Source organism: Oratosquilla oratoria, chromosome 28, assembly GCF_046742065.1.
Source record: "Oratosquilla oratoria isolate Oo_2021 chromosome 28, ASM4674206v1, whole genome shotgun sequence".
In the NCBI taxonomy this organism is placed as follows: domain Eukaryota; kingdom Metazoa; phylum Arthropoda; class Malacostraca; order Stomatopoda; family Squillidae; genus Oratosquilla; species Oratosquilla oratoria.
The window spans coordinates 6586-33795 of NC_134804.1; the positions used below are offsets into that span (position 1 = coordinate 6586).

The following is a 27210-nucleotide window of genomic DNA, read 5'->3' on the forward strand; positions in this document are numbered from 1 at the left end:
TAGTAGACTCTCTTCCCATAGTAGGAATATCCTTATTGTTGGCCAATGACATCGCTGGAAGCAAAGTCATTTCTCCCTTAATAACAAATAACCCTAAGACCTCAGTAGAACCTTCAGATAACTTACAGTTGTTTCCCGCTTGTGCTGTAACCAGATCTCAGTACAAGAAATCTGAAGAGGAGACCTATAATTTAGAATCCCTATTCTCCCAAACTGACCCATCTTCTTCTTCACCAGTTTCTCTATCTAGAGCAGAATTAATCAAAGAACAGAAGTCAGATCATTCTCTTAAAAATTTGTACGAGATTGTTTCATCTCCAGAAGAAGTTGAAAATATGTCACGAGGTTTCTATATAGAAAACGGAGTCCTAATGCGAAAATGGAGAGCATCCACCGCAACCGCTGACCAGCCATGGCAAGTAAGGAATCAAATAGTCCTCCCTCTTGGTTTCAGGAATAATGTTCTAAGATTGGCTCATGATACTCCCTTAGCAGGTCACTTAGGGGTAAGAAAGACCTTGTTCAACATAACCCAACATTTCCATTGGCCCACGGTTGTCAAAGATGTTGCCCAATATTGTAAAACATGTCATACATGTCAACTTGTAGGTAAGCCCAACCAGAAAATTGTAGAAGCTCCACTCCATCCCATTCCTGTAATGGAAGAGCCATTTAAAAAAGTTCTTATTGACTGTGTAGGACCTTTACCTCCTTCAAGTAAAGGAAATCAGTACATTCTCACAATTATGTGTATGAGCACTCGTTTTCCAGAAGCAATTCCTTTGAAAAATATTAAAGCTCAAAACATAATCAGAGAAATGTTGAAATATTTCACTATGGTAGGATTTCCTAAGAACATTCAAAGTGATCAAGGAAGTAATTTTCTATCCAACAAGTTTAGAGAAACACTTGTAACACTAGGTATAAATCATGTAACTTCCTCCGCCTATCATCCTCAATCACAAGGTGCTCTAGAGCGCTTTCACCAAACGCTCAAGACAATGTTAAGAATCTTCTGTGCTGAGAACACTCGAAATTGGGAAGACGGACTCCCCTTTTTGTTGTTCGCCACCCGAACAACAATTCAAGAAAGCCTTGGATTCAGCCCGTCAGAATTAGTCTTCGGTCATGAAGTCCGTGGTCCCCTAAAGATACTTCATGAACAATGGATGAAAGAAGAACCACCTGTTCCTTCTTTGAAATACGTGTCCCAGGTCACCGAGAAGTTGTTAGAAGCTTGGAAGTTGGCAAGAGAGAACTTGACGAATGCTCAACGAGTAATGAAAGGTCGGTATGATAAAAATTCTAAACTTAGAACTTTCTCTCCAGGAGATCAAGTGTTACTTTATCTTCCCATACCAGGAGATCCATTGCAGGCTAAATACAAAGGACCCTATGAAGTCTTGTCCAGAGCCAGTGATCTCAACTACATAATCAAAACTCCAGACAGAAGAAAGAGTTCCCGTCTCTGTCACATAAATACCTTAAAACCTTATCATTCCAGAGATCCAATTCCAATTTACAGCTCTACCACAATAGAATCGGAAGAGCCTCCTGATAACCTGCCTAATCCTCCTGAGATTCCCTTGGAAAACTCTCAGATACTACAAAATATTCAGATAAAAGTAGGACACTTATCTGAGAAACAAGATGTAGCAGAACCATTGACTGACCTGTTGAGAAAAGACCACGACTTCGTGTGGACACCTACCTGTGAGACGGCCTTCAAAAACCTGAAGTCCCTTCTCACTAACGCACCAGTTCTAAGGGCACCCGATTTCCAACGACCCTTTCTTCTGCAAGTCGACGCCAGCGACACCGGTATCGGTGCCGCCCTCTTGCAAGAACACAATGAAGTTCTTCACGCTATCGCCTACTACAGCAAGAAGCTGTCCCCTGGGCAGAAGAACTACTCAACAATTGAGAAGGAGACGCTCGCTTTGGTCCAGGCCCTTATCCACTTCGAAGTCTACCTGGGTTCCTCAACTACCATTCAAGTATATTCGGATCACAACCCCTTAAAGTTCCTACAGACTATGAAAAACAAGAATCCGAGACTTACACGTTGGAGTTTATTTCTCCAACCCTTTAATCTAACAATTCATCATATAAAAGGCGTCTTTAATGTTTTAGCCGACGTCCTTTCTAGAACATAGCTTTTCAACAGAAAGTGAAAAGCTTTCCCAAACGGTGGAGGTATAACGTAATATTAGATATTACGTCATATGTGTAATTATGTTATAGAATTGTGTTCCTTTGTATTACATAACTATGTTCATATTTCTTGTCTATGTATGTATTGTAACAATGTTAAGCAGTAACGCCCGTCCACTATATGTAATCTTGCCTACGTGCGGAGAGGTGCGCACTCTTGTAGAACAAAACAGACAAGCGAAATCCTGAATAGTTCGGAGCGCACAGATTTGACAGTTACTAAATAAATAGATTGTTCAAGCGAGTCGAGGGTCCTAAAACTACCCATGTTGACGTGTTAACTTACCCTCCTCCTCACCCGCATCCTTAACCGGAAGTATCCCGCTTCCGGTCCAATGGTATATAAGCGGTGGAAATCGCTGACTCCTTGTCATATTCCCACATATTGATCTCTTGATAAAAACTAGAAGGTTTAGATTCATGAGACGATTGGTGTGAAGTGATCACCCTTTTTGCCTACATTACGTGTCTGATATACATTGCATTACTTTACTTATATTTGTACTTATTACTTATTCTGATGCAGGTTCCTGATCTCTTTGTACTTAGATAGTACCATATTGTATACGTATCTTGTTTCTTATTTGAACGATAATTTCCATATTCTTATAATCATGTAACGGTCCCATTGACCCTACTGCCCATTCTCTTTTGTGTTGATTGCCTGTAAATATTTTCCATTAATAATTTCGTTTACTAGTTTTATCGCTAGTTTAATATTCCTTTCCTGGAATCTTCTTTGTTGCCTTTACTTCTAGTCTTACGAATTATCTAGGCCCTGACCAGATAGTTCAGTCCTGCAGTGGCTTCTAGAAGTGAGCTGGTTCTTAAGCACTTAGACGTTATACGTAACGTATTCTTCACATACCAGCCGCCCGTAACAGTGTGTGCGTGTGTGTGTGTATGTGTGTGTGTGTGTGTGTGTGTGTGTGTGTGTGTGTGTGTGTGTGTGTGTGTGTGTGTGTGTGTGTGTGTGTGTGTGTGTGTGTGTGTGTGTGTGTGTGTGTGTGTGTGTGATTCACCATTATGGTCTTTGTATCACGTGCTGGACACGTGATCGACAGCTATTTCCCTCTCGGAGGAGAGCTCATATCTCGTATGACCGATCTATGGGAAATGCTGTGACCTTGCACGCAAACACACACCCAATTCCCCGCCCACGAGAGTTGGAGTAACGACTCGAAGCGCAATGGTATTGAAATTATTTTAGCCCTGGGCACGATTTGAACCCGGACCGCGCCAATATGTGTGTGTGTGTGTGTGTGTGTGTGTGTGTGTGTGTGTGTGTGTGTTTGTGTGTGTTTGTGTGTGTGTGTGTGTGGTGTGTGAGTGTGTGTGTGTGTGTGTGTGTGTGTGTGTGTGTGTGTGTGTGTGTGTGTATGTGTGTATGTGTGTTTGTGTGGTTGTGTGTGTGTGTGTGTGTTTGTGTATGCGTATGTGTTTCTATGTGTGCGTGTATGCGCGTGTGTGTATGCGGTGTGTGTGTATGCGTATGTGTTTCTATGTGGGTGTGTATGTGCGTGTGTGTATGCGGGTGTGTGTGTGTGCGTGTGTTTCTGTATGTGTGTGTGTGTGTGTGTGTGTGTGTGTGTGTGTGTGTGTGTGTGTGTGTGTGTGTGTGTGTGTGTGTGTGTGTGTGTGTGTGTGCGTGTGTTCGTGTGTGTGTGTGTGTGTGTGTGTGTGTGTGTGTGTGTGTGTGTGTGTGTGTGTGTGTGTGTGTGTGTGTGTGTGTGTGCGTGCGTGTGTGTGTTTGTGTTCGTATGTATGCTTGTGTGGGTTTTGTGTACAATTTATTGTATACGTACATAATGTTACATATACCAGTATCCTATATATATAATGTATGAATATATTGATAATTTTAGTGAAATGATGTCAGTTATTCAGCGTACGAGAATTAAGCGTTATGTTCTGGACGTCACATGTAGAGAGATATCCAAACGTTTTGGGTCGACGTTTTAATGTTGTATTGAATCATGTCTATCATTTTTGTGTACTGCGCTATAAACATGTCAAACCGAATTATCATTATGTTTTTCTGTTGATATAATGCAAACTATGTATTTCCTGAGTAGTTTCGCTAGCGTGCGTGGAATTACGTTTAGTCTGTCTTGGCCATTCAGCTTCAAACTCCATAGAAGCTGATTCTATGAGCCAATCAGAGGTGAGTTTCTTCTGTAAAAAGGGGCACTCTGCGCGCCTGAAAGTGAGAAAGAATTAGAGAGCCCAATAGGGAGGATGTGGTAGAGGAGATTCCACGGCTGTGTTAATGTAAGTCTTTACTCTTCCCGTGTATATATTTTAACTCAGCTATTAATTAGGATATTATATGTGAAGTCTATGGCAGTGACGCGGGAAGCCTGGGCAGTGAAACTCTTAGTGACTATTTCTCTTTTAAACCTGTTCAAATCATATTTAAGAACTTGGAATCATGTTTAGGATTTGGTTGTAAATTCTTAATTCAATTATACGTCCTTTATTATAATTATCTTGTTATTCCTGTTAATCCAATGAATGATGTTAAACTTTCCTTTTGTTTCATTTTTTGAAATTTTCATTATGGCGCAAAATTTAATGGAGACTTTGAACAGTTTTTTTCTGTGAGCAGATATCCCGAAAGACATAGGTTCTTGGGAATGATTCATATCATCTTAAAATATTCTATGCTACTAGAATATTTTATGTTACTCGTAATTTGTAACAATATGTTCACATAGTCGTATGCTTAACTCGACTTTGTTTCTTCTGTAGGCGCCAGTGCTGTGTTAGTGATGGCGGGAAAAGAAGGAGTCAAGAGCACCACCCAACCCCGTCGTAATACATGACGTGGTATACGACTATACCATATACGTATGTGTAAGTGCGTGTCTTTTCTTTAGAGCATTTGTATACAAAAGTGCCTCCGGTCGACAAAAGAATGTAGAAAGGACGGCTGGCAAAATTGGCTCTCAATTCCGATACGACTAGAGGTGTCCCTGACAGTATTAAAAAATGCTAATAGTGAATAAGTACAAAAACAAAATAAAATAGAATAAAGTCAAATAAAGAAAGAAAGAGATAAATTGTCACATTATTTCCTGGGCCCAAAAGGGTGTTTTACTTTTTCATAGTACATCAGAATCGATAATATTATATCAAAACATGTTGTTCATACAAAATATATAATTAAATTAGGTGTGAAATGCAAGTTTAATGACATTGTAATTTTGAAAATGAATAGACAGATAAGCAGACACATTGACCTTAGAGGAGTATTTGCCTCGGTGGAAGAAAGTCAAAGAATTTAATCAAGATTATGAAATCTAGTGATACTTCAACAGAAATTGGGATATATCAGTATTATTATAATTTTTTTTTTTTTTTTTTGCAAATTTAATTTTAATAAATTTTAATTCACTCTAATATCGTGTTATCTCAGTGCAGAGAGTACATAAGGCTATTTGTCTTTTTCCAGTCATCTGGGGTCTATCGAACATACTGTATTAGACCATTCAAATCGAGGTTTCGTCAGGGTCTTTGTGAGTCGTGGCTTCTTCCTGGGCCGATCTGCTCGCAACCCAGCTTCCAAAAGCCTGTTAATCCCAAACCTGGGATGCTAATTACTTTTCTCTTCAGCCAACATGGTTTTAATCTATCTGCAAGGTATTCTTTATTTTTATTTTTTATTTATTTTTTTTTTTGTTTCCAAGAGCCGTTTTCACTTTCTATCAGCCCTTGGTGAAGTTTTCTTCTTTCTGGCACATTTCTTTTTTCCACCACAAGTCTTGTCAACTCCCGTCGCAGTCTACTCGACGTCAAGTCTTCACATCACTATTCTCCGAAGGGCAAAGGTCTTCCGAGTGAGCTGGAACGGTTCTCCCCTACACATCACAACCATTGATTGGTACTCCGTCGCTGTAGTACAGAAGTCCAGGCGCTGAGTACTCGCATACTATTTGTGTTCCTGTCATCAAGATCCGTTGTGCTCTTTAATGTTCCCCTTTGAAAGTTAACTTCGTATGATGTATTCTAGAATCCTTTAAATCATTTAAAAATGTCCGTGTTTTGATTCGATCCCCAGCAAATATAGGAGCACCCGGACTGACAATTCTCGTATTTAGGGGCAGAGAGAACCTAGTTATTTGTTTGCCTCATAATATATACACATATATATATATATATATATATATATATATATATATATATATATATATATATATATATATATATATATATATATATATATATATATATGTATATATATATACATATATATATATATATATATATATATATATATATATATATATATATATATATATATATATATATACCACTACGATCAATAAGTAATGAGAAAATGTCAGGAGAGATACTATTTATTTTCATAAGCTTACAAAATTTTGTCTCCTTGAAAATAAATGCCTCTACACACTTCTGCATGCATTTCTCTCAATCCTGGAAGACCTCCTCAAAGTCCTTTTTCGGTAGTCCTTTCAGGTAACTTTCCGATGCCTCTTTCAGCTCCTCTGTTGACTCTACCAGCCTGTTACAGGGTGAAGGGTGGAACTAGTCGTAGCTCAGGCCTTTGTTTTTGAAGACACGACTCGTGAGTTTCCCTGAGCAGCGGGTGTCACTCGAAGCCGGTTCTCGATGTTCTTTCCTTCACACATTTCATGCGATCTGGCAGTCAGGTGGAGCTTCTGCCTGTAGGGGTTGGGCAAGACTCGTGGTCTTTCCTGATTTGACAGTCAGACCAAAACGGGAATATGCAGACTGGAAGTTACTGAGCGACTGCTGCCGTTCTTCGGGTGAGTGGGCAGGTGTAGCAATGTCATCGGCATTTCCGTCACTTTGGAAATGGAGGTAGTGTTCTTAGATCTGAGTCGGGATAGGTTGGAAACTCCTCAGTCAAAATTATGCTTGACTTCCACGGCAGGGTTGTCCACTGTCATCCCATCACGCATCACCTGGATCGTCTGAGACCTGCCCACATGGCTTCTCTCGGGAAACTGTCATACGTTCTGGAGCCTTTTCCTGTCTGTATTTGGCACAGAAAATAATGTTCCGTCAAGGAACCCACATTCAAGCTCCGGTAGGATTTCCTCTGTAATTTCTTTAAGACGATTCAGGATGGCCCTGTCCAAGATCTCCACACTGGAATCACCAGGGCCAACAACCGGGTCTTGATGGCGATTCCACCGTGGTCAAGGAGCTCGATTGGTATGTGATCCGGTCCCGCGGCTTTTTCTCGGCGCATTTGCTTCGTGTGGTCCAAGTGTGACGTCATACATGTTGCATGGGATCTCAGTGTGACGTCATGGAGAACCTGATGAGACTGAATACCGGGTAATCAGGTGAAAACTTTGGTCGATGAGGCCCGTTTATGTCTTTCATTTATCTATTTATTTATTTATTTATTTATTTTTAATCTTCCTCATCATTTTTTCAAAGAACATCCGTTGACAACACTCTGAACTGAGCAAGGCCTAGGTCCAACAGAAAACCATGAGAGCCCCAGAGTCTTTGTATTGTTTTCGTTTCTCTATTTTTGTGAATAATAAACGATCTTACTCCTCTCAGGAGGAGCCCCCGTGAATACATTGGTTAGTTTGCACCAAATCTCGAAACCTTGGAGATTCCGTGCAAATTTTTTAATGCATTTCCGGAGCTCCCCTCAGCTGAATAAAATCCTTGATCAATCCCATTGAATTGTAAGGGGTTCTCCGATAAAAGACACCTTGGCAGCGATGTTTTTTTTCCTCTTCCTTTTTTTTTTTTCATTTTAGGAGACTCTTTTTTTCATTTTAGGAGATCCTGCGGGTAATTTTCCTTCCAAGACCACTTCTGCATCCGAGAACCTGAACTGACCTTCTGGAGTCGCTCAAGGGCTCTTCCTTCTCAGCGTGGCGTGGTCTCGTCTTCTCGGTCCTGTCGCCTCCGGGCGTCGGAAGCGTGAGAGAAAAGAGGCCTGCGAACGGAGGCAGAAAACGGTCACCATAGATTTGCTTGCTCAAATTTTGACTAAGGGTAAGTGAACATATATACATACATACATACATACATACATACATACATACATACATACATACATACATACATACATACATACATATAGGCATACATAAATACATACACCTATATATGCATACATGCATACATACGTGCATATATATATATATATATATATATATATATATATATATATATATATATATATACAATTAAAAAATTTCAAAAGTGACACTTTTTAAACATGTTACATGTCATGGACGATCATCGATGGGCCGTGGACGATCACCGTTGAGCCGTGGACGATCATCGTTGAGCCGTGGACGATCATCGTTGAGCCGTGGACGATCATCGTTGAGCCGTGGACGATCATCATTGAGCCATGGACGATCATCGTTGAGCCGTGAACGATCATCGTTGAGTCAAGAATGATCATCGTTGAACCGTGGATGATCATAGTTGAGCCGTGGACGATCATCGTTGAGCCATGGACGATCATCGTTGAGCCGTGGACGATCAACGTTGAGCCGGGGACGATCATCGTTGAGCCATGGACGATCATCGTTGGGCCATGGACGATCATCGTTGAGCTGTGGACGATCATCGTTGAGCCGTGGACGATCATCGTTGAGCCATGGACGATCGTCGTTGGGGCGTGGACGATCATCGTTTAGCCGTGGATGATGATAGTTGGGTCATGAACGATCATCGTTGAGCAATGGACGATCATTGTTGAGCCATGGACGTTGTTGAGTTAAGAATGATCATCGTTCAGCCGTGGACGATCAATATTGAGCCGTGGAGATCATCATTGAGCCGTGGACGATCATCGTTAGGCCATGGACGATCATCGTTGAGACGTGGACGATCATCACTGAGCCGTGGATGTCATCGTAAAGCCGTGGATGATCATCGTTGAGTCAAGAACGACCATCGTTGAGCCATGGACGATCATAGTTGAGCCGTGGAAGATCATCGTTGAGCCGTGGACGATCATCGTTGAGCCGTGGACGATCATCGTTGAGCCAATGATGATGATCGTTGAGCCGTGAACGACCATCGTTAAGCCGTAGACGATCATCGTTGAACCATGGACTATCATCGTTGAGTCAAGAACGATCATCGTTGAGCCATGGACGATCATCGTTGAGCCGTGGACGATCATCGTTGAGCCGTGGACGATCATCGTTGAGCCGTGGATGATCATCGTTGAGCCATGGACGATCATCGTTGAGCCGTGGATGATGGTCGTTAAGCAATGGACAATCATCGTTGAGCAATGGACGATCATCGTTGAGCCTTGGACGATCATCGTTGAGCAATGGACGATCATCGTTGAGCCATGGACGATCATCGTTGAGTCAAGAACGATCATCGTTGAGCCATGGACGATCATCGTTGAGCCGTGGGCGATCATCATTGAGCCATGGACGATCATCGTTGAACAATGGACGATCATCGTTGGGCCGTGGACGATCATCGTTGATCCGTGGATGATGATTGTTAATGGACGATCATCGTTGAGCAATTGATAATCGTCGTTGAGCCGTGGACGATTATCGTTGAGTCAAGAACGATCATTGTTGAGCCATGGACGTTGTTGAGTCAAGAATGATCATCGTTCAGCCGTGGACGATCATAGTTGAGCCGTGCACGATCATCGTTCAGCCGTGGACGAACATCGTTCAGCCATGGACGATCATCGTTGAGCCATGGACGATCATTGTTGAGCCCTGAACGATCATCGTTATGCAATGGACGATCATCGTTGAGCTGTGGACGATCATCGTTGAGTCAAGAACGATCATCGTTGAGTCAAGAACGATCATCGTTAAGCCATGGACGTTGTTGAGTCAAGAATGATCATCGTTGAGCCGTGGACGATCATCGTTGAGCCGTGGACGATCATCGTTAAGCCATGGACGATCATCGTTGAGCTGTGGACGATCATCGTTGAGCTGTGGACGATCATCGTTGAGTCAAGAACGATCATCGTTGATCCATGGACGATCATCGTTGAGCCATGGACGATCATCGTTGAGCCATGGACGATCATCGCTGAGTCGTGGACGATCATCGTTGAGCCGTGGATGATGATCGTTGAGCCGTGAACGATCATCGTTGAGCAATGGACGATCATCGTTGAACCATGGACGATCATCGTTGAGTCAAGAACGATCATCGTTGAGCCATGGACGATCATCGTTGAGCTGTGGACAAACGGTTTGTCAAATGTGTTTGAAAAACCGTTCACACGGTCAAACCACCCCATTTTAGTATAATTATGTGAAATGTTTTCACGCCCGCGTGACATGACGTCACACGGGAATGTGTTAGACAAGTACAAATTATGCTAGGTTGGCAAAAATCATGCTTAATATTTTATTCTTTATATTCAATTAGGTTTCTATAATATTCTTTTATTAAAATAACCCAGTGTCATGGGTGAATTATGACATGACGTCACGCTGGAATATACTAGACAAAAACTAAAACTTATGTTATACTGGCAAAAATAACGCTTAAACTTTTATTCCTCACAATAAATTAGGTTTCTATAATATTCTATTCTACTTAATAATAAACCATTTCAAAGGTGACACATTTTAAAAATGTTACATGTCTGGGAGAGGGGGATCTGTAAGTATTGACAACATGGAGATCAGGCTGCCGTGCCACTGTAGTTGTCATTATGGTTGGTTCATCGGCTCAACGGGTTAAGGAACATCGCCATTTCTGGGCGTGGATTGCAACGAGAGAGGATGTGGATGCGAAACAGGTAAAGTCAGACATATTCCTCATGAGAAGGCTGAAGAAAGAACATAAGCGGCTTTATTCCAACCTTGGGCTTATCCAAAAAAACCCTGGGCCTATCCAAGAGCCCTCATCAGACGGGTCTATCCAAAAGCCCTCATCATCTGGATCTATCCAAAAGCCCTCATCATCTGGGCATTATTACCCGAATCAATACAATTTCGTATCATATTCTGATCACGATTACGTATTCCATTTCTATTTCGACGAGCAGGTCGTATCGGCAGGAGGTTATCGTGATAAAGCGTCAAAAGAGAAAAATTATTGCAGAGCGATATAAAGATATTGATCATTTTCGAAAGCATTACTGGGCTGCGCTTAGAAAATATACAAATGATGAAAAGATCACACTTAGCACCCATTTACGATTTCAGGAGTTTTTTAGTACACAACGGCAAGATATAGCAAATAGAGGCGAAAAACGTTGATTAAGGGATAGAAAACGGGCTCAGTTTATTATCCGTGCAAAGAAGACTCAAAAAAATCCTCACTCGACAGATCAGGATGCCGCCGTGAGCACATCAACGCAGGCCGCAACAGACTGCAGGGATGCCGCTGTGATCAAGCAGACCATTGTGACTGAGGTAGCTGAAGTTGAACCTGAAAGTCTCGATGAGCCCTCAGATATTTTGACTCTGAGTAATCGTGACAGGGAGTTGGCAAACCAAAGGAGAAAGAAAATCGAGGAGCGGAAACAATTTAGGTTGGCTAAATTAGCTGAGAGGGAAGAAAAGAAGCGTCTCAGGATAGAAACTCAGGAGAGAAAGAAAAGGGAGATAGAGGAAAAGGACCGTATTCGTGAGGAGAAATGAGAGGGCAAAATCAATGGGATGAAATACATCGATGAAAATGTACGGAAAATTAGGGTCAGAAAAAGTACTAAGGAATGTCTGCCTCCATTAGTGGATACGTTGGGTGGCTTGACCACGGAGGATAAAATCGAACATCACATTGGAAATCTAGGAGATGTAATTTGTCCTCTGTGTGGAGCAAAACATTGGCAAGGTGAAATGACTACACTCTGTTGTTCTAGAGGGCAATCAGTCCACCCTCCCTTGACTCCTCTCTCGCTCCTTTGCTTGAAGAGCTTTATAAAGGTGAAACTCAGCTTTCGAGACATTTCCTGAACAACATATATAACTTCAATAACATGTTTTGCTTCACATCATTTGCCACTTCCGGAAGCCTTGAAAACGCGTCTGAATCCGTAATGACGTACAAAATTAAGGGACATATTTATCACCAATTAGGAGTACTGAAACCACGCTATATGCGAGAACATACGGAGCTGGACCGGTACCTCAAACGTGACGAGAAGGATGTGTATATACACAGTAAAGGGACCACGGAATATAATAAGCCTTTGCCCAAATACCTCGATTTGTATTTCTATTGTAATTCTGAAAAGCAGATTGAAATTAGGGCCAACCAGTTAACTACGCACAAACCATTATCAGCTTCAACAAAGAAGAGACGTAGTAAGGAAGAAAAGTTATACTCAAAGAATTTCGAAATTGTTTCTATCCTGCAAGGATATCTTACTGCTAACAATTCGGTGTTGAAACCCCTGCTGAAAGAGTTTAAAGGTGTGGTGGATTTGGTCGACAGCAAGACCAAGCAGTTGAACAAGCTTCCAGACGTACGCATCACACTTCACACCTCTGAGGGAAAGCGTATTCAGCAGCATAAAGGAACTTATGATCTCCCTACAGCCCGTGCACAGGTTGGAGCTATAGTTGATTTCGATGAGTCGAATGTTCCGAAGCACCTTGAAGTTGTGCTTTCTTCTCCCAAGGAAGACTCTAAATATTCCAGCGTTATTATAAGTTCTCTCAACTATTTTTACGATCCCATGCAGTACCCTCTTTTGATACCTAATGGAGACGTAGGGTACAGTTTTAGCCAGAAGAAACTAAAAGGGATGAAAATAAGGTATGGAAAAAAGAAAAACACAACGAATTCAAACAATGAGAAAGAAGAGGCTGATGGTAGACTCACGGGCTGTATGTTTTATAGCCAATTGTACATGGACAAAGTGGATGAGTTCAATTATATTAATTGGGGGAGGACTCTGTTTCAGAAGTTTGTAGTCGACAATTATGTCAAAATTGAGACTTTCCGACTGAGGTTTTTTTTTTTTTTTTAGGCGAATCAACGAAAGATACGAAAGGAAAGTTTCGACGTGCTTCAGAACGATGACCCCTCTTCCGTCGGTCAGAGGATTATCATACCTCCATCCTTTGTTGGCGGACCTAGGTACATGAAGTAGAAACAACAAGACGCGCTTACCTTCATAGGTAAATACGGTAGCCCTGACCTATTCATTACGTTCACAATGAACCCAGACTGGCCAGAGTTTGAAACTGCTCTTGCTGCCGGCTGTACTTCCAGTGATAGACCAGATTTAGTGAGCCGGGTTTTCAGATTGAAACTGTGCTTTGATGGATGATTTGACAAAGATTTGCATTTTCGGTCGTACAAAGGCGTTTTTGTATACCGTAGAGTGGCAAAAGCGTGGCTTACCTCATTGCCACGTCCTTCTTTGGTTAGAGCACAAAATCGATCAAATGGATATCGATAACTACATCTCCGCGGAGATTCCCGATCCGAATACGTCCCCGAGGCTGTACAAAATCGTAACCACCAATATGATACACAACCCGTGTGTTGGTTACGATAAGAGCAGTCCGTGTATCGTCAAAAACAAGTGTTCGATGAACTTTCCTAAACCTTATAGAAAGGATACTTTTGTTTGTAACAACGGTTATCCGCTATATCGACGAAGGTCCTTTGGTGAGGATGGTGGTAGGTGTTTCGAGAGGAAAAGGAGAGGAAAGGAGGATAAAATGAGGATTGATAATGCGTGGGTAGTCCCCTACAACCCCATACCTCTGTCTAAAATATAACGCTCATATAAACGTCGAATGCTGTAACTCCATAAAGTGCATTGCGTATGTAACGAAATATGTGAATAAGGGATCCGATCGCATCATATATTCAAAGTCCGACGGTAAGCCTGTCAACGAGATTAGGAATTATCGCGATGCGCGGTACGTAAACGCTAATGAGGCCACGTGGAGAATATTCAATTTTCATATCCACAAATCCTATCCACCAGTGACTTATTTGCCTATCCACTTGGAAGGTGAGCACAACATTTTCTATGTCGAAGAAGAGGCTTCTATGTCTGTTGAACACCAACTGGCCAAAGTTACGCAATTAATGGCTTTCTTCAAACTTTGTGAGAATGACGTATTTGCTAGGACACTCCTTTACACCGAAGTACCAACCCACTATGTTTTTTGCAAGAAGAGTGGTGTCTGGACGAAGCGGTCGAGAGGGAGTATATCTATTGGTAGGATGCAAACAACTAATTCGAAGAATGCGGAGTTGTTCTATCTTCGTCTGATGCTGTCTCATGTGAGGGGCCCAAAATCATTTAGCGACATAAGGACTGTTGAGGGTGTTGAGTACGCCACCTATCGAGAGGCCGTCAAAGCGATGGGGCTTATGAAGGACAAGGATCACTGGGAGAAAACCCTAATGGAAATAGTTAATCACACCAATAACGGAAAGGACCTTCCTTCAACCTATGCCACGATGTTGGTGTTTTGCGATTTAGAGGATCAATCCGAAGTGTGGCTAGATATTCGTGTTTATTTTGCGAGCGATTTTCTTGATAAGAGTGGAAAGACACAGTACAACGGCGAGATTTATTTGGATGCATTGGATTAAATTCAGGAATATGTCTACAACTGTGGAGGGGCGGACATCACTAAGTATGGCCTGCTAGCTTCTCGAGGACTTGAGAAATCCTTCAATCTGCTGCAAAGAGAGAAAAGTTATAATACAGTTCAACTGATTGAAGACGTACGTGAAAAGCCACCGATGCTAAATAAGGAACAACGCGAGATCTTCGACGCAGTAATTGGGGTTGTTGGGGGGAAAGATCGCGGTAAAGGAAAGGGGTTCTTTATTGACGCTCCTGGGGGGGACAGGGAAAAGTTTCCTGCTTAATCTTCTATTGGACGCTGTTCGTCCGAAAAGAGGATTTGCTTTAGCGGTGGCATCGTCTGGAATAGCTGCAACTGTTTTACATGGCGGTCGAACAGCCCATAATATGTTTAAGATACCTTTAATGGAGTCACATGAATTGAGAAGTTGTTCGATAAAGAAGAATACTCAGATGTCTAAGCTTCTTGGCATGTGCTCTTTGATAGTGTGGGATGAAGTAGTGATGGCCAACAAAAACATGTTGTTGGTCGTCGACATTACCCTGAGGGATCTTCTTTCTGCCAATGAATTCATGGGAGGCATTTCATTCGTTTGCGCCGGTGACTTTCGGCAGATTTTGCCCGTAGTAAAAGAAGGCGGTTCTAACCAAGAAATATCTGCAACTATCAAAAATACATATTTCTGGGAGGAGTTACGGAAGTATGCATTAACGGAAAATTTAAGATTGCGGGGTCCGGATGAACATCGTCACAACAAAATCTTTGCAGAACGCTTATTACAGATTGGTCACGCTGCCAGTGGGCCTTTCGCAATTCCAGAGAATTTTGGTGTGGTTTATTACGACCAAAAAGAATTCATAAACAGCGTCTATCAGGATTTAATCGATCATGTTGGAGACCATCGATATTTCTCATCTCGCGTCATCATATCTCCTTTGAACGTGGATGTGACCGAGATTAATAAGGCGATTCAAAATATGCTTCCCGGAACAAAAAAAGTGTATCTGAGCGAAGATAAAATGGAATCGGATGACGATGTAGATTATCAGATTTCGACGTTGAATGAGATCAATCCGGCTTCATTGCCCGTTCATTGTCTCGAGCTAAAGATAGGTTCGGTTGTGATGGTCATCAGAAATATTTCCCCACCCAGAATTTGCAATGACACCAGGGTAATAGTCGATAACCTGAAGAAAAATATTATAGTTGGGCGGATTCTAGGGGGTGTATACGACGGTGAACAAATAACTATATTCAGAATCAAGTTGGTTTCGAGTGATTCTCCTGTTAACTTCTCGAGATTCCAATTTCCTGTGAAATTGAGTTTTGCAATGACAATCAATAAATCCCAAGGACATACCATACAAAAGTGTGGTCTGTATCTGTATGGCACGAAATGTTTTTCGCATGGTCAACTCTATCTTGCGTGTTCGCGCGTAACGAGTTGGGACACACTAAATATATATCTGAAGCCTCTCAAGAAAGACGAAATACCCACACTGGAAAACGTTCTTTACCCTGAGGTCTTTAATGAGCTTGAGACAGTGAAGGAGGAGTATTCTCGATTGGATAGTCGAGTATTGATTCGTCAAGAGGACGTAGAAGAGGACAACGAGCTTATGCGAATATATATTCCGAGGAGTGGAGGGCTATCTAAGGAGGAGATCAACGCATTTTTTGTACCCGAGATATCAAGTGAAGATTTCGAGGATGTTAAGGAGCGATTAGAAGAGATTGAGGAGGTCGAGGAAAAGCCGTGAGGAGCTTCAACATCTTCGTCAGTTGTTGGAGGAGAACCGTGAGGTGGGCAAAAACAACCAACAAATGCTGGAAGAGAATCGAGAGCTGGGCGAAAACAACCAACGAATGCTGGCGTCGTTAGTCCGGGGCCTGGAGGCCATCAGGCGGGAGGAGAGTGATGAGCCTACAAAAGTACACATTTTTTCCTTTAACCTGTGCGTCTACGAAGATGACGGCGACAGAGGCACCACACACTCACACACACATACACACACACACACACACACACACACACACACACACACACACACACACACACACACACACACACACACACACACACACACACACACACACACACACACACACACACACACACACACACACACCCTACAATTACGTCCGGTCACCATGTTCCCTTAAACTGACCAGGAAAAAATGTCCCTTGGGTTCGGCCTCGGCCTCGGGGCGGAACCTTAACACGGGATCCCCAGCACGGGATCCCTATCGTGGGATTAGAGCTCGGAGCGCTGCGGCCGTAGGCCGCTGTTTGCGCTGGCAAGCCCCCGGCGAATTCGGGGAGGGCGAAGCCCGCGGCTTGTATATATATAAATAAATATATATGCACACACACACACACACACACACACACACACACACACACACACACACACACACACACACACACACACACACACACACACACACACACACATATATATATATATATATATGTGTATATATACATATATATATATATATATATATATATATATATGTGTGTATGTATATGATTTGGATGATGGAGAACATAAACACAGGGGAAGGCTCGGAACCCTAAACACTCTAACGTTTCGTTCGCGCAGAACCTCTTCAGAGAGTGTACGGAAAACTGTAATTGAAGTTTATGTACTAAACTTAATTGTCTTAGAAGATACTTGGGAAAGGTCGTTTTTCTGGCGTGTTCTAGAATTAAAATACTAGTTTGTTTAGCTAAATTTATAAACCCTCCTCGATGGTTCGATGAATTATTAGTTGAAATATATGCTGATTCTACAATTCTTCTAGTGAATTTATCAAAACCTTTATGTAACACTTCAGCTCCTCTCCAGTTTGGTAAATGATCGAATTTTTTCGCATGAACTACTAAAGAATTAGATGTCCTATGTGCTTTTATGTCATTTTTATGTTCATAAAATCTTTTTTCTAATCCCCTTGATGACTCGCCTTAATATGCTATTGAGCAACTATTGCACGGGATTTTGTATACAATGCTGTTTTCGGAATTGTTCTCTTTTCGGAAGTCTTTGTCAGATCACCTATCCTCTTATTAGTTATTTTAGCTATGTTTATACCTATTTTTGTTAAATATTTGCCTATTATTGGTGACGTTTCTGAGCCAGGTACTGACACAAAATTGGTATTATTTTTATCATTTCTCTCTTTCCACAATTATAAATATTTATTGCTTTTCTTTTTGTTCTCCTCTTTTGTGTGTGTATGTGTGTGTGTGTGTATGTGTATGTTTATACATATATATATGATATATATATACAGTATATGTATATATATATGTATATATATATATATATATATATATATATATATAAATATATATACTGTATATATACACATACACACTGAATGGTTCCCAGTGATCAATTAATATCTTTTTCAGCCACATATCACTTTTGATTTCGTACAATCGCAAAGGATTCGAACCCAGTTAACAAAGTTACATTGACGTAACCCAATTTGTCTTGATAGCGTATTGGGTTACGTCAAATGTAGCTTTGTTACGGGTTAGCTGGGTTCGAATCCTCGGCTCGTCTACGTTTCAATTTCCAACGGATGCCTCATTCGAGCGATTCTCAGTCTCGTTTTCGATGGTATGGAATTAAAAGTGATATGTGGTTGAAAAAATATATATATATATATATATGTATATATATATATATATATATATATATATATATATGTATATATATATATATATGTTTATATATATGTATATATATATATATGTATATCCATTATATATATATATGTATATGTATATATATATACATATATATATATATGTATACATATATATATACATATATATATATATGTATATATATATATATATATATATATGTGTGTGTGTGTGTGTGTGTGTGTGTGTGTGTGTGTGTGTGTGTGTGTGCGTGCGTGCGTGTGTGTGTGTGTGTGTGTGTGTGTGTGTGTGTGTGTGTGTGTGTGTGTGTGTGTGTGTGGATGTTTTTATATATATATATATTTATATATATTATATATATATACATATATATATATATATATATATATATATATATATATATATATATATGTTGGAGGGGGTTTTGGTGGAAAACGCGGATAGGTTTCTTCCGGTTTATTGGGGTGAGCCTGATCTGATACAATCTTGGCCTGGCAGCTCCGAAGTCAACTTTAGAGGTGCCAGATTTTCCTAGCTAAACTTAATCTAATTAAGAAATGGGCGTGCCCATAAGAAGGCAGCCAATTATATGAAAAAATGGGCGTACCCCCCGAGAAGGGTAGCCAATAGAATGTCTTGAGGTGCAAGAGGGGCCCAGAGCCGTAGGTGTGAACTCCGACCCCTGGATTGAGCGAGTTCTCATGTTTGTTTGGTGATCTTGAAAGATGTATGGAGAAGGAGGTCACTAGGTGACCTCTGATGCGCAGCTGAGGTCCACGCGGTGAATGGGTCGTTCTTCGATGGGCCTCTCGTAATGAAAGGCCTCTCTTCTTGGAAGAGGAGGTAAGTCCACGCGATGAATGGGTCGTTCTTCGATGGGCCTCTCGTGAAAGAAATCATCTGCCGCATCTGCCGCTAACAATGCTCGGCCACGCTATTGTCACCGTCCCGGTGACTGTACACACAGAGAAACAAGAAGAAAACACAAGGCAAGGTCCTTAACACGGCCTTGGCATTAGGATTATATACAAGAATAAAATATATGAAAAACAAGAGAGCTTAAAATTAAGAATATTGGAAAGTAGATATTGTTTCCGTTCACCTATACAAAGAATATACATTTATGAAGGCGTGGCTCTGTTACGTAGATTATAATGGAAAAATGGTACTGGCGGGGATTGCGAGACGGTTCGTGAGCTGTCGTCTCTATCCTGAATTGAGGTAGTTGGGGAATTAACATCTTCTATGTCTAAGCCACGAGGAACCTTTTTTATGTGATCTTTATGCAACAGAGTCTCTGTCCTAGTTTGCAAACTGAGTGCCTTTACTTTATTGTTGGATTCGTGGTCAAGGATACGATAGGGACCTGAGAATTTTGCTGAAAGCTTAGAGGTAGGTGTGTGGTTAAGAGTGTAAACAATGTCTCCAATATCAAAGGTGTCAGTTCTGGCTGATTTGTTGTGCAAACGGACCATTTCGTCCTTCGTTAGATGGAGAGAATTATGTATTCTTTTGAAAAGGTGATTAAAATTTGCTACTTTAACTTTCACAAGGTCATTGAAATTATAGATTGGAGGTAGATCTGAAAGGAGAAGATCATAAGGGAGCTGTTTGTCTGAACCAAAAAGAACAAAATGGGGTGACTCTGATATTGATTTATTTATTGCAGAATTTAGACACGCTTGAATCATCGGAACATGTTCATCCCAGGAGGGTTGAATGTCAGAAGCAAGATGTCTGATAACATTGAGAATCTTTCTATTTTGGCGCTCAACGAGGCCATTTGAACTAGGATGATAAGCAGTAGTATTACATTTATTGATTTGGAAATACTCGCAAATGTTCGAAAGAATCTCATTGTTAAACTCACTTCCGTTGTCAGAGATTAGAGTTTTGGGTGTCGTAAATGGGCATATGAGGTTGTCAATAATTGTCTTTGCAACGTGCTGTGCTGTCTTGTCTGGTAAGGGTGCAAGAATACAGAATCTAGAAAAGTGGTCGACACAGACAAAAAGGTATTTGTTACCATTTGGTGTAAGAGGTAACTTAAGGAGATCGACAGCTACTGTGTCGAAGGGTTTTGAAGGTGTAGGGTAATTTAGAATTGGAACATGACCGCTAATGTGACCTTTGTGACTCGCACAAGAATGACAGGAGTCGATGTGGTTGTGTATGTCCTTACGCATAGTTAACCAAAAATAACGTAGTCTAGCCTGAGTAACACATTTATCTTTGCCAGGATGTGCAGCAATCGGGGAATCGTGTATAAGTTTTAAAACTTCTGGAATGAGCTCTGTAGGAACTACTAGTTGGAGGACCGATCTGTTGGGTTCCTGTTTGTTTGTTAATGTTGTTTTCGGTGTCGAGTGCTTGGAAAACTCGTATATGTATGCGTGTGTACTCACGAGGGAACAATGTCTTTGGACTGATAAGTACTGCGTGAGAATGTCGGAAAGTCGATAACACTTGAGAGACTGGTGCGGATTGTGTGTTGAATTCCTCTAAGAGGGGCAAGAAATTTGCTTCCGCTGGTAAAAGATCACTGGCTTTCACTTGTTGTTTTGTCTGTCTCTTAGCAGATTTAGACCTATGAGAGGATAGCGCGCGCCTGTTACGCTTAGAACATCTTCCTACCGTTGGTAATGGAATGGAGGGTTGAGAGTCATGTGCATGTGTCTGTTTGTAGGTGTCGTCATTAACAGAGTTGATTTGACTATTTTGGCTAAAATTACTTGAAATTAACTTGGGCTTTTCCTGTTCGGTCACCTTGAGGTGGTTGACAGTAGGGGAAATTGCTGAAGGCAATGCTGGGAGGAAATGGTTTGCATAAATGATGCCATGCTGAGCAGGATATATAATAATGTTATGCTGCTTCATCAAGTTTATGCCTATGAGGACATCAGCAGGGAAATGAACATCTGCTACATAAGTAGGAACTGTAATGGATGGGCACTCATTCTTGAAGCTAATGTCTAAAGAAAATTTTCCAATGATGGGGAAGGGAATCCCATCCACATTGCACAAATTGACATCTGGTGGTTCTAGAATAGTCACTCGCTTTGTTTGGGTGCGCAGTTTCTGAAAACTATTCACAGACATAATGTTCACTGGGGAACCTGTGTCAAGAAAAACCTTCAATTTGGTTTTTCCAGTCGTGGCGTTGAAGGTTAATGTAGGAGATGTATCTGATACGTTCAGTGTGTGAACTGGCAACATGGACGTATGTATGTCAGTATAAGGGTTATCTGATCTTGACAGGCCTCTCGGTTTCTTACTGAGGAGTCAGGTAGATGATGAGTTATGTGACAGGTTAGCAGGGGAGGAGTGGCGTGCATGTCTCACAGGAGATGCATGACGCGAGTATGTCGGGGATGAGTTACGTGAATACCTGGCAGAGTGGGTGGATCCTCGGTTGTGTGGGGATTGTGCACGTAAGACTCTACATCTGTCTGATGAGTGAAAACATCTTCCATGATAACTGCAGTGTTTGTTGGGCGTTGTGGGGAATTTGCGATAACATATATCGTCTGTGTGTCCTACTTTCCGGCAATAGTTGCAAAACTTCCGTGTCTTTGAGGGGGACCTGTGACGTGACTGATGACGTGTGCGAGATGTATGTCTTGATCTCGTGATAGGGGGAGTGGCCTGTGTTACCTGGGCTATCATGTGGTTTCGTGTAATAGGTGTAGTCTGGCTTTCTATTTCCTCGGTCGCCTTGTCCGAGTCAGGAAATTGTCTAGCGAATCTCGCTAATTTGACATCAGGTTTGAAAGCGGAGGTGCCTACTCGTCGCAACGTCTCTGGGTGCAATTTAGAAAGGAAAACAAGGTAGGCTACCATGGATACGACATATTCCACACTCATCATGCCGTTTGTTACCCATTGACTGTTAACAAGATCTTCTCTCAATTTGGTTTTCACGGAGGTTGCTACACTCACTGATTGATCCTTAGGTTGGTAAGGTGGGTGATTTAACTCTTTCCCTACAGAATAAATGGTTGAGAAGGCACCAAGCGGTTCAAAAATATCAAAGGCCTTCTTGAACTCGTCCACGAATTCTGCGTATGTGTCTATTTCGAGGAAGGCGTCAGCGTGGATTATGAATCCTGCTAATGTGCCATGTTTGTCAATCCTAGACGTCAAGATGGATATTTTTTTTTTGTCATCTGTGGCGCCTCTACGTGCAATTTCAGCGTCCACTTCTGTCAGGAAATTGTGCACTGGTATATTCTTACCATTAAACAAAGGGAGGGTCGATTCGTCTTTTATGAGAGTAACTAAATTTTGGGTAGGCGCGGCAGTTGCACCTTGTCCCGAGGAGCTAGCCTGTTGCTGTTGTGGTTGTTGTTGTTGTTGTTGTTGTTGGTCATCCATGTCTTGCGGGATCTGTGCCGATTGGCTACGTGTAACGGGTCTGTTTTTTATTGTGTAAGGGTGGTGGTCACTATGTTGCATTTACGAAAAAAAAATTAAAGAGATCCTGTTGCACTAGGTGGACTTATAAAACGGAAATATATCTACTTACCCAAGTTGACGTATGGAGGGAACGGGTGATGGGCGGTTGCGGTCGCGCACAGGGTGATGGAGGAAAGGGTGATGGGGAGTTGTGAGAGGATCCTGCGTTCACGGAAGTGCTGTAATGTAGGTAAAGGTTAGTGCTCTGTTGAAATATCAGAATGTATGGGTAAAGGAGCACTGTATACAAATCCCAAGTATTACTTTGAGAAAAGAAAAATAAAAGAAGGGGCTTGTAGGAGCTATACGTGTCTTCTTGACGTAGCTGTTGAGCAGCTGGAAACAGCGGCGAAGGTCGGTCGTTCAGGCAGGCAGCTGCGGAAGGTATCTCGTCGATGTGCAGCTGGCGTTGAACAGCTGGAAACAGCGGCGAAGGTCGGTCGGTCAGGCAGGCAGTTGCAGAAGGTACCTCGTCGATGTGCAGCTGGCTGTCAGTGACGGAGTCTCTCGTCGCTCGATGGGCAGCTGGTTGTAGCGAAGCTCTCGTCGCTCGAGTTGGAGGGCGTGGTGGAGAATGGAAGTCTGTTGAGCAGCTGTTGGTGGAGGTGGCGAAGCTCGAAGAATGTTAAATGTTGTCTTCGGTGTCGCGTGGGTTGATTGGCGATGGGCTAGACGTCGGTGCTTAGCGTGCTTTCGCTGGTTGCTTGTAGATATGGATTAGAGTTCGAATCCACTTGCTGCTTCGATGTTCACGGCTGTAGAGTTAGTCTTTCCTTCGTATGTAGAGTTCGAAATCCCACCGCTGCCACCACTTGTTGGAGGGGGTTTTGGTGGAAAACGCGGATAGGTTTCTTCCGGTTTATTGGGGTGAGCCTGATCTGATACAATCTTGGCCTGGCAGCTCCGAAGTCAACTTTAGAGGTGCCAGATTTTCCTAGCTAAACTTAATCTAATTAAGAAATGGGCGTGCCCATAAGAAGGCAGCCAATTATATGAAAAAATGGGCGTGCCCCCCGAGAAGGGTAGCCAATAGAATGTCTTGAGGTGCAAGAGGGGCCCAGAGCCGTAGGTGTGAACTCCGACCCCTGGATTGAGCGAGTTCTCATGTTTGTTTGGTGATCTTGAAAGATGTATGGAGAAGGAGGTCACTAGGTGACCTCTGATGCGCAGCTGAGGTCCACGCGGTGAATGGGTCGTTCTTCGATGGGCCTCTCGTAATGAAAGGCCTCTCTTCTTGGAAGAGGAGGTAAGTCCACGCGATGAATGGGTCGTTGTTCGATGGGCCTCTCGTGAAAGAAATCATCTGCCGCATCTGCCGCTAACATATATATATATATATATATATATATATATATATATATTATATATATATATATATGAGTGGCAGGGTGGTGAGATAAACACCGAGAATCGTTGAAGTTTCTCGGTTCAAAAAAAAGCTACAAACAAAAAATGACCTCATCCACTACTTTTCGGCACAAAGTGAAAGGATAAAGAGAGGAGTAATAATTGGATTTTTTCTTAGAGCGTTCCGGGTAAGCAGTGAAGAACATATTGACAGAGAAGTCAAATACATTTTTAAAGTGTTCTCAGGACTTAAATATCCAGAAGGGTTACTCCATAGTTTGAAGAAAATAGTGCTTAAAATAACGGAAAAGAGAAAGGATGAGATAAAGGAGACAAAGGAAAGTGGCTTCATTGTAGTTCCCAACTCCAAGTACACAGAAGAGTTAAGACATTTACTCCGCAGAGCAGGGCTGAAGATCGCCAGTACATCCAGTACGAAGATAAGTGAAGTAGTGAGAGGTAAGGGTAGAAAAGAACATAATAACAACAGCATGGTTTACAGAATCCCATGTGGTGGCTGTGACTTAAACTACTTTGGGGAGAAAGGAAGAGGCATACACAAGCGGACATATGAGCACAAGAGCGACCTGAGGGCCCACCGAACATCAAACGCCCTGGTGGTTCATGAAGAGAAATACGGGCATTTACCTAACTGGGACGGAGTGGAAATATTAAAACAAGGTAGACAAGAAAAACCGAAAAATAGTAGAGGCAGCTTTTATAGCATTCCAGCCCTGCTGTAACAATCGTGATGGTTTTATTAAGCTGTCCAAAACAGGAGTTGAAGGGTACGAGAGGGAGGGAGGGGGTGGGTTAAGGAAGGAACGTGGAATGATGTAAGGTATGAAATTGTTCATTTCCCGATCATGTTTGTACACTCTGAAGAAGTTCTGTTAAGAGCGAAACGTCAGTTAATAAAACTTCAACGATTCTCGGTGTTTATCTCACCACCCTGCCACTCATTTTGTCGTCCATTCCTCAACATATATATGTAAATATATATATATATATATATATATATATATATGTATATATATATGTATATATATATACATATATATATATGTATATATATATATATATATATATATATATATTATATACATACATACATATACCAAGGCTTTTTCCCCCTTACAAGGGAGGTAGCCAAAAAAGAAAAGGCATAAAATAATTTTCACCCATTCCATCCCTGAATACACTCCACACCCCTCCACCCTCCCTCTTATCTTAGCATATATATATATATATATATATATATATATATATATATATATATATATATATATATATACATACATATATATATATATATATGCAATAAAAACACTAGGAGCGTGTGTTCACAAATGCGTAAGTAACCACTAGGAAAAGTAAACTAACGAAGCAGAGCGCTTTCGTATAATAACATCTTCAGTGCAGATACAAAGAAGGAATTATAAGATGAAGAAACAAGGTACACAATATATGACATAGTGAAGAGGGCATTCGGAGAGGTAGTGGAAGAAGTACACGTGACGGACGTTTGGGTCGTCCTGGTAGTCAACAAATATGGGACGTTTGGGCCGTCCTGGTAACCAACAAGTATGGGACAACTGCTTATAATTTATATTATAATTTAAAAAAAAATTTAATTTCATGAGAAATAAAACTATCTAAGTTGTACAAACCTTGATGAAGATTAACATTTATCCCCTTACTAGATTTGATCAAACTGCATTCAATTAAATTTCTTTCTGTTATGTTGTTGTTGTATGTGATGACTTTAGCGTTATCCCAGTCAACTGGGTGGTTAAAATGGTTCATGTGGTTGAATATACCGCTAGATTGGTTTCCCTCTCTAACGTATTTCTTGTGTTGATTGATTCGTGTTGTGAGTGTTTTAGCAGTCTGACCAACATAAAACTGATTACATGATTTGCAAGGTATTTTGTACACACACCCATTATCACTATTGACAGAATTATTTATGAGCAGTTGTCTTACAGTGTTCTTATTATTAAAAACTACATTAATGTTAAATTTACGTAATATATTTGGAATATTTTGCAGGTTCTCTTGGTACGGTAAAATTAGCAAGTTATTCATATTGAAAGTTTGAGTTGACCTAAGGTTATAAAATGTCCTTTTAGCACGATTGTAGGCTTTGTCAAGAACATGTGTGGGGTATTGTAGCTTAGTACCAATGTCGTAAATACATCTTATTTCATCATCGATGTACTCTGGGCTGCAAATGCGTAGGGCCCTGAGGTACATCGACGAAAAAACAGATATCTTTACGCCATCAGGGTGTGAGGAATAATAGTGTATATATGAACAAACATTGGTTGGTTTGCGATATACACTAAACTTCAACTCACTTTCACGGCGGTAGATATTACAATCAAGAAAAGGCAAAATACCTTCATTCTCTATCTCCACCGTGAACTTAATGGAACTGACCAAATTATTAAGCTTACATAAAAAATCATTTACATTATCTTGAATGGGCCACAGACATAGGATGTCATCAATGTACCGCATCCATGTAATGTTGGGGGGAATGATCTTACTTAAAATTTTGGTTTCAAAAAACTCCATATATAAATTACTCAATACGGGGGAGAGAGGATTACCCATGCTCATTCCAAATTTCTGAGAATAGAATTTATCATTGAATTGGAATTTGCAATCTTTAACACACAATTTGATCAGTTCAATTAAGGTGCCTGAGGGTAATGGTAAATCGTGCTTATTTAACTCTTCTTTTAGATAGATTAAAAGGTCATCCAAAGGAATTTTCGTAAACAAACTAACAATATCATAACTTACCAATTTAAATTCATAATCTGGTTTTACCTCACTTAGTTTGTAAGTTTGTAAGACCAATCGTTTCTTCAATAGGTTCAGCTTCATACAAACTTTCGAAATGGTTGGTAACAATTCTTAGTCCACTAGTTGGAACTATTTCCACTTCACATGTTAAGAACAGTTTGG

General features: G+C 41.2%; 1 protein-coding gene across 1 annotated transcript; it reads left to right on the forward strand.

Moving 5' to 3' along the window:
• Window positions 1-15205: 15205 nt before the first annotated feature.
• Window positions 15206-16513, forward strand: LOC143040199 (ATP-dependent DNA helicase Pif1-like). The gene has a single exon (XM_076210865.1). It carries the CDS (start codon window positions 15206-15208, stop codon window positions 16511-16513), a length of 1308 nt encoding a protein of 435 aa, XP_076066980.1.
• The last annotated feature ends 10697 nt before the right edge of the window (window positions 16514-27210 follow it).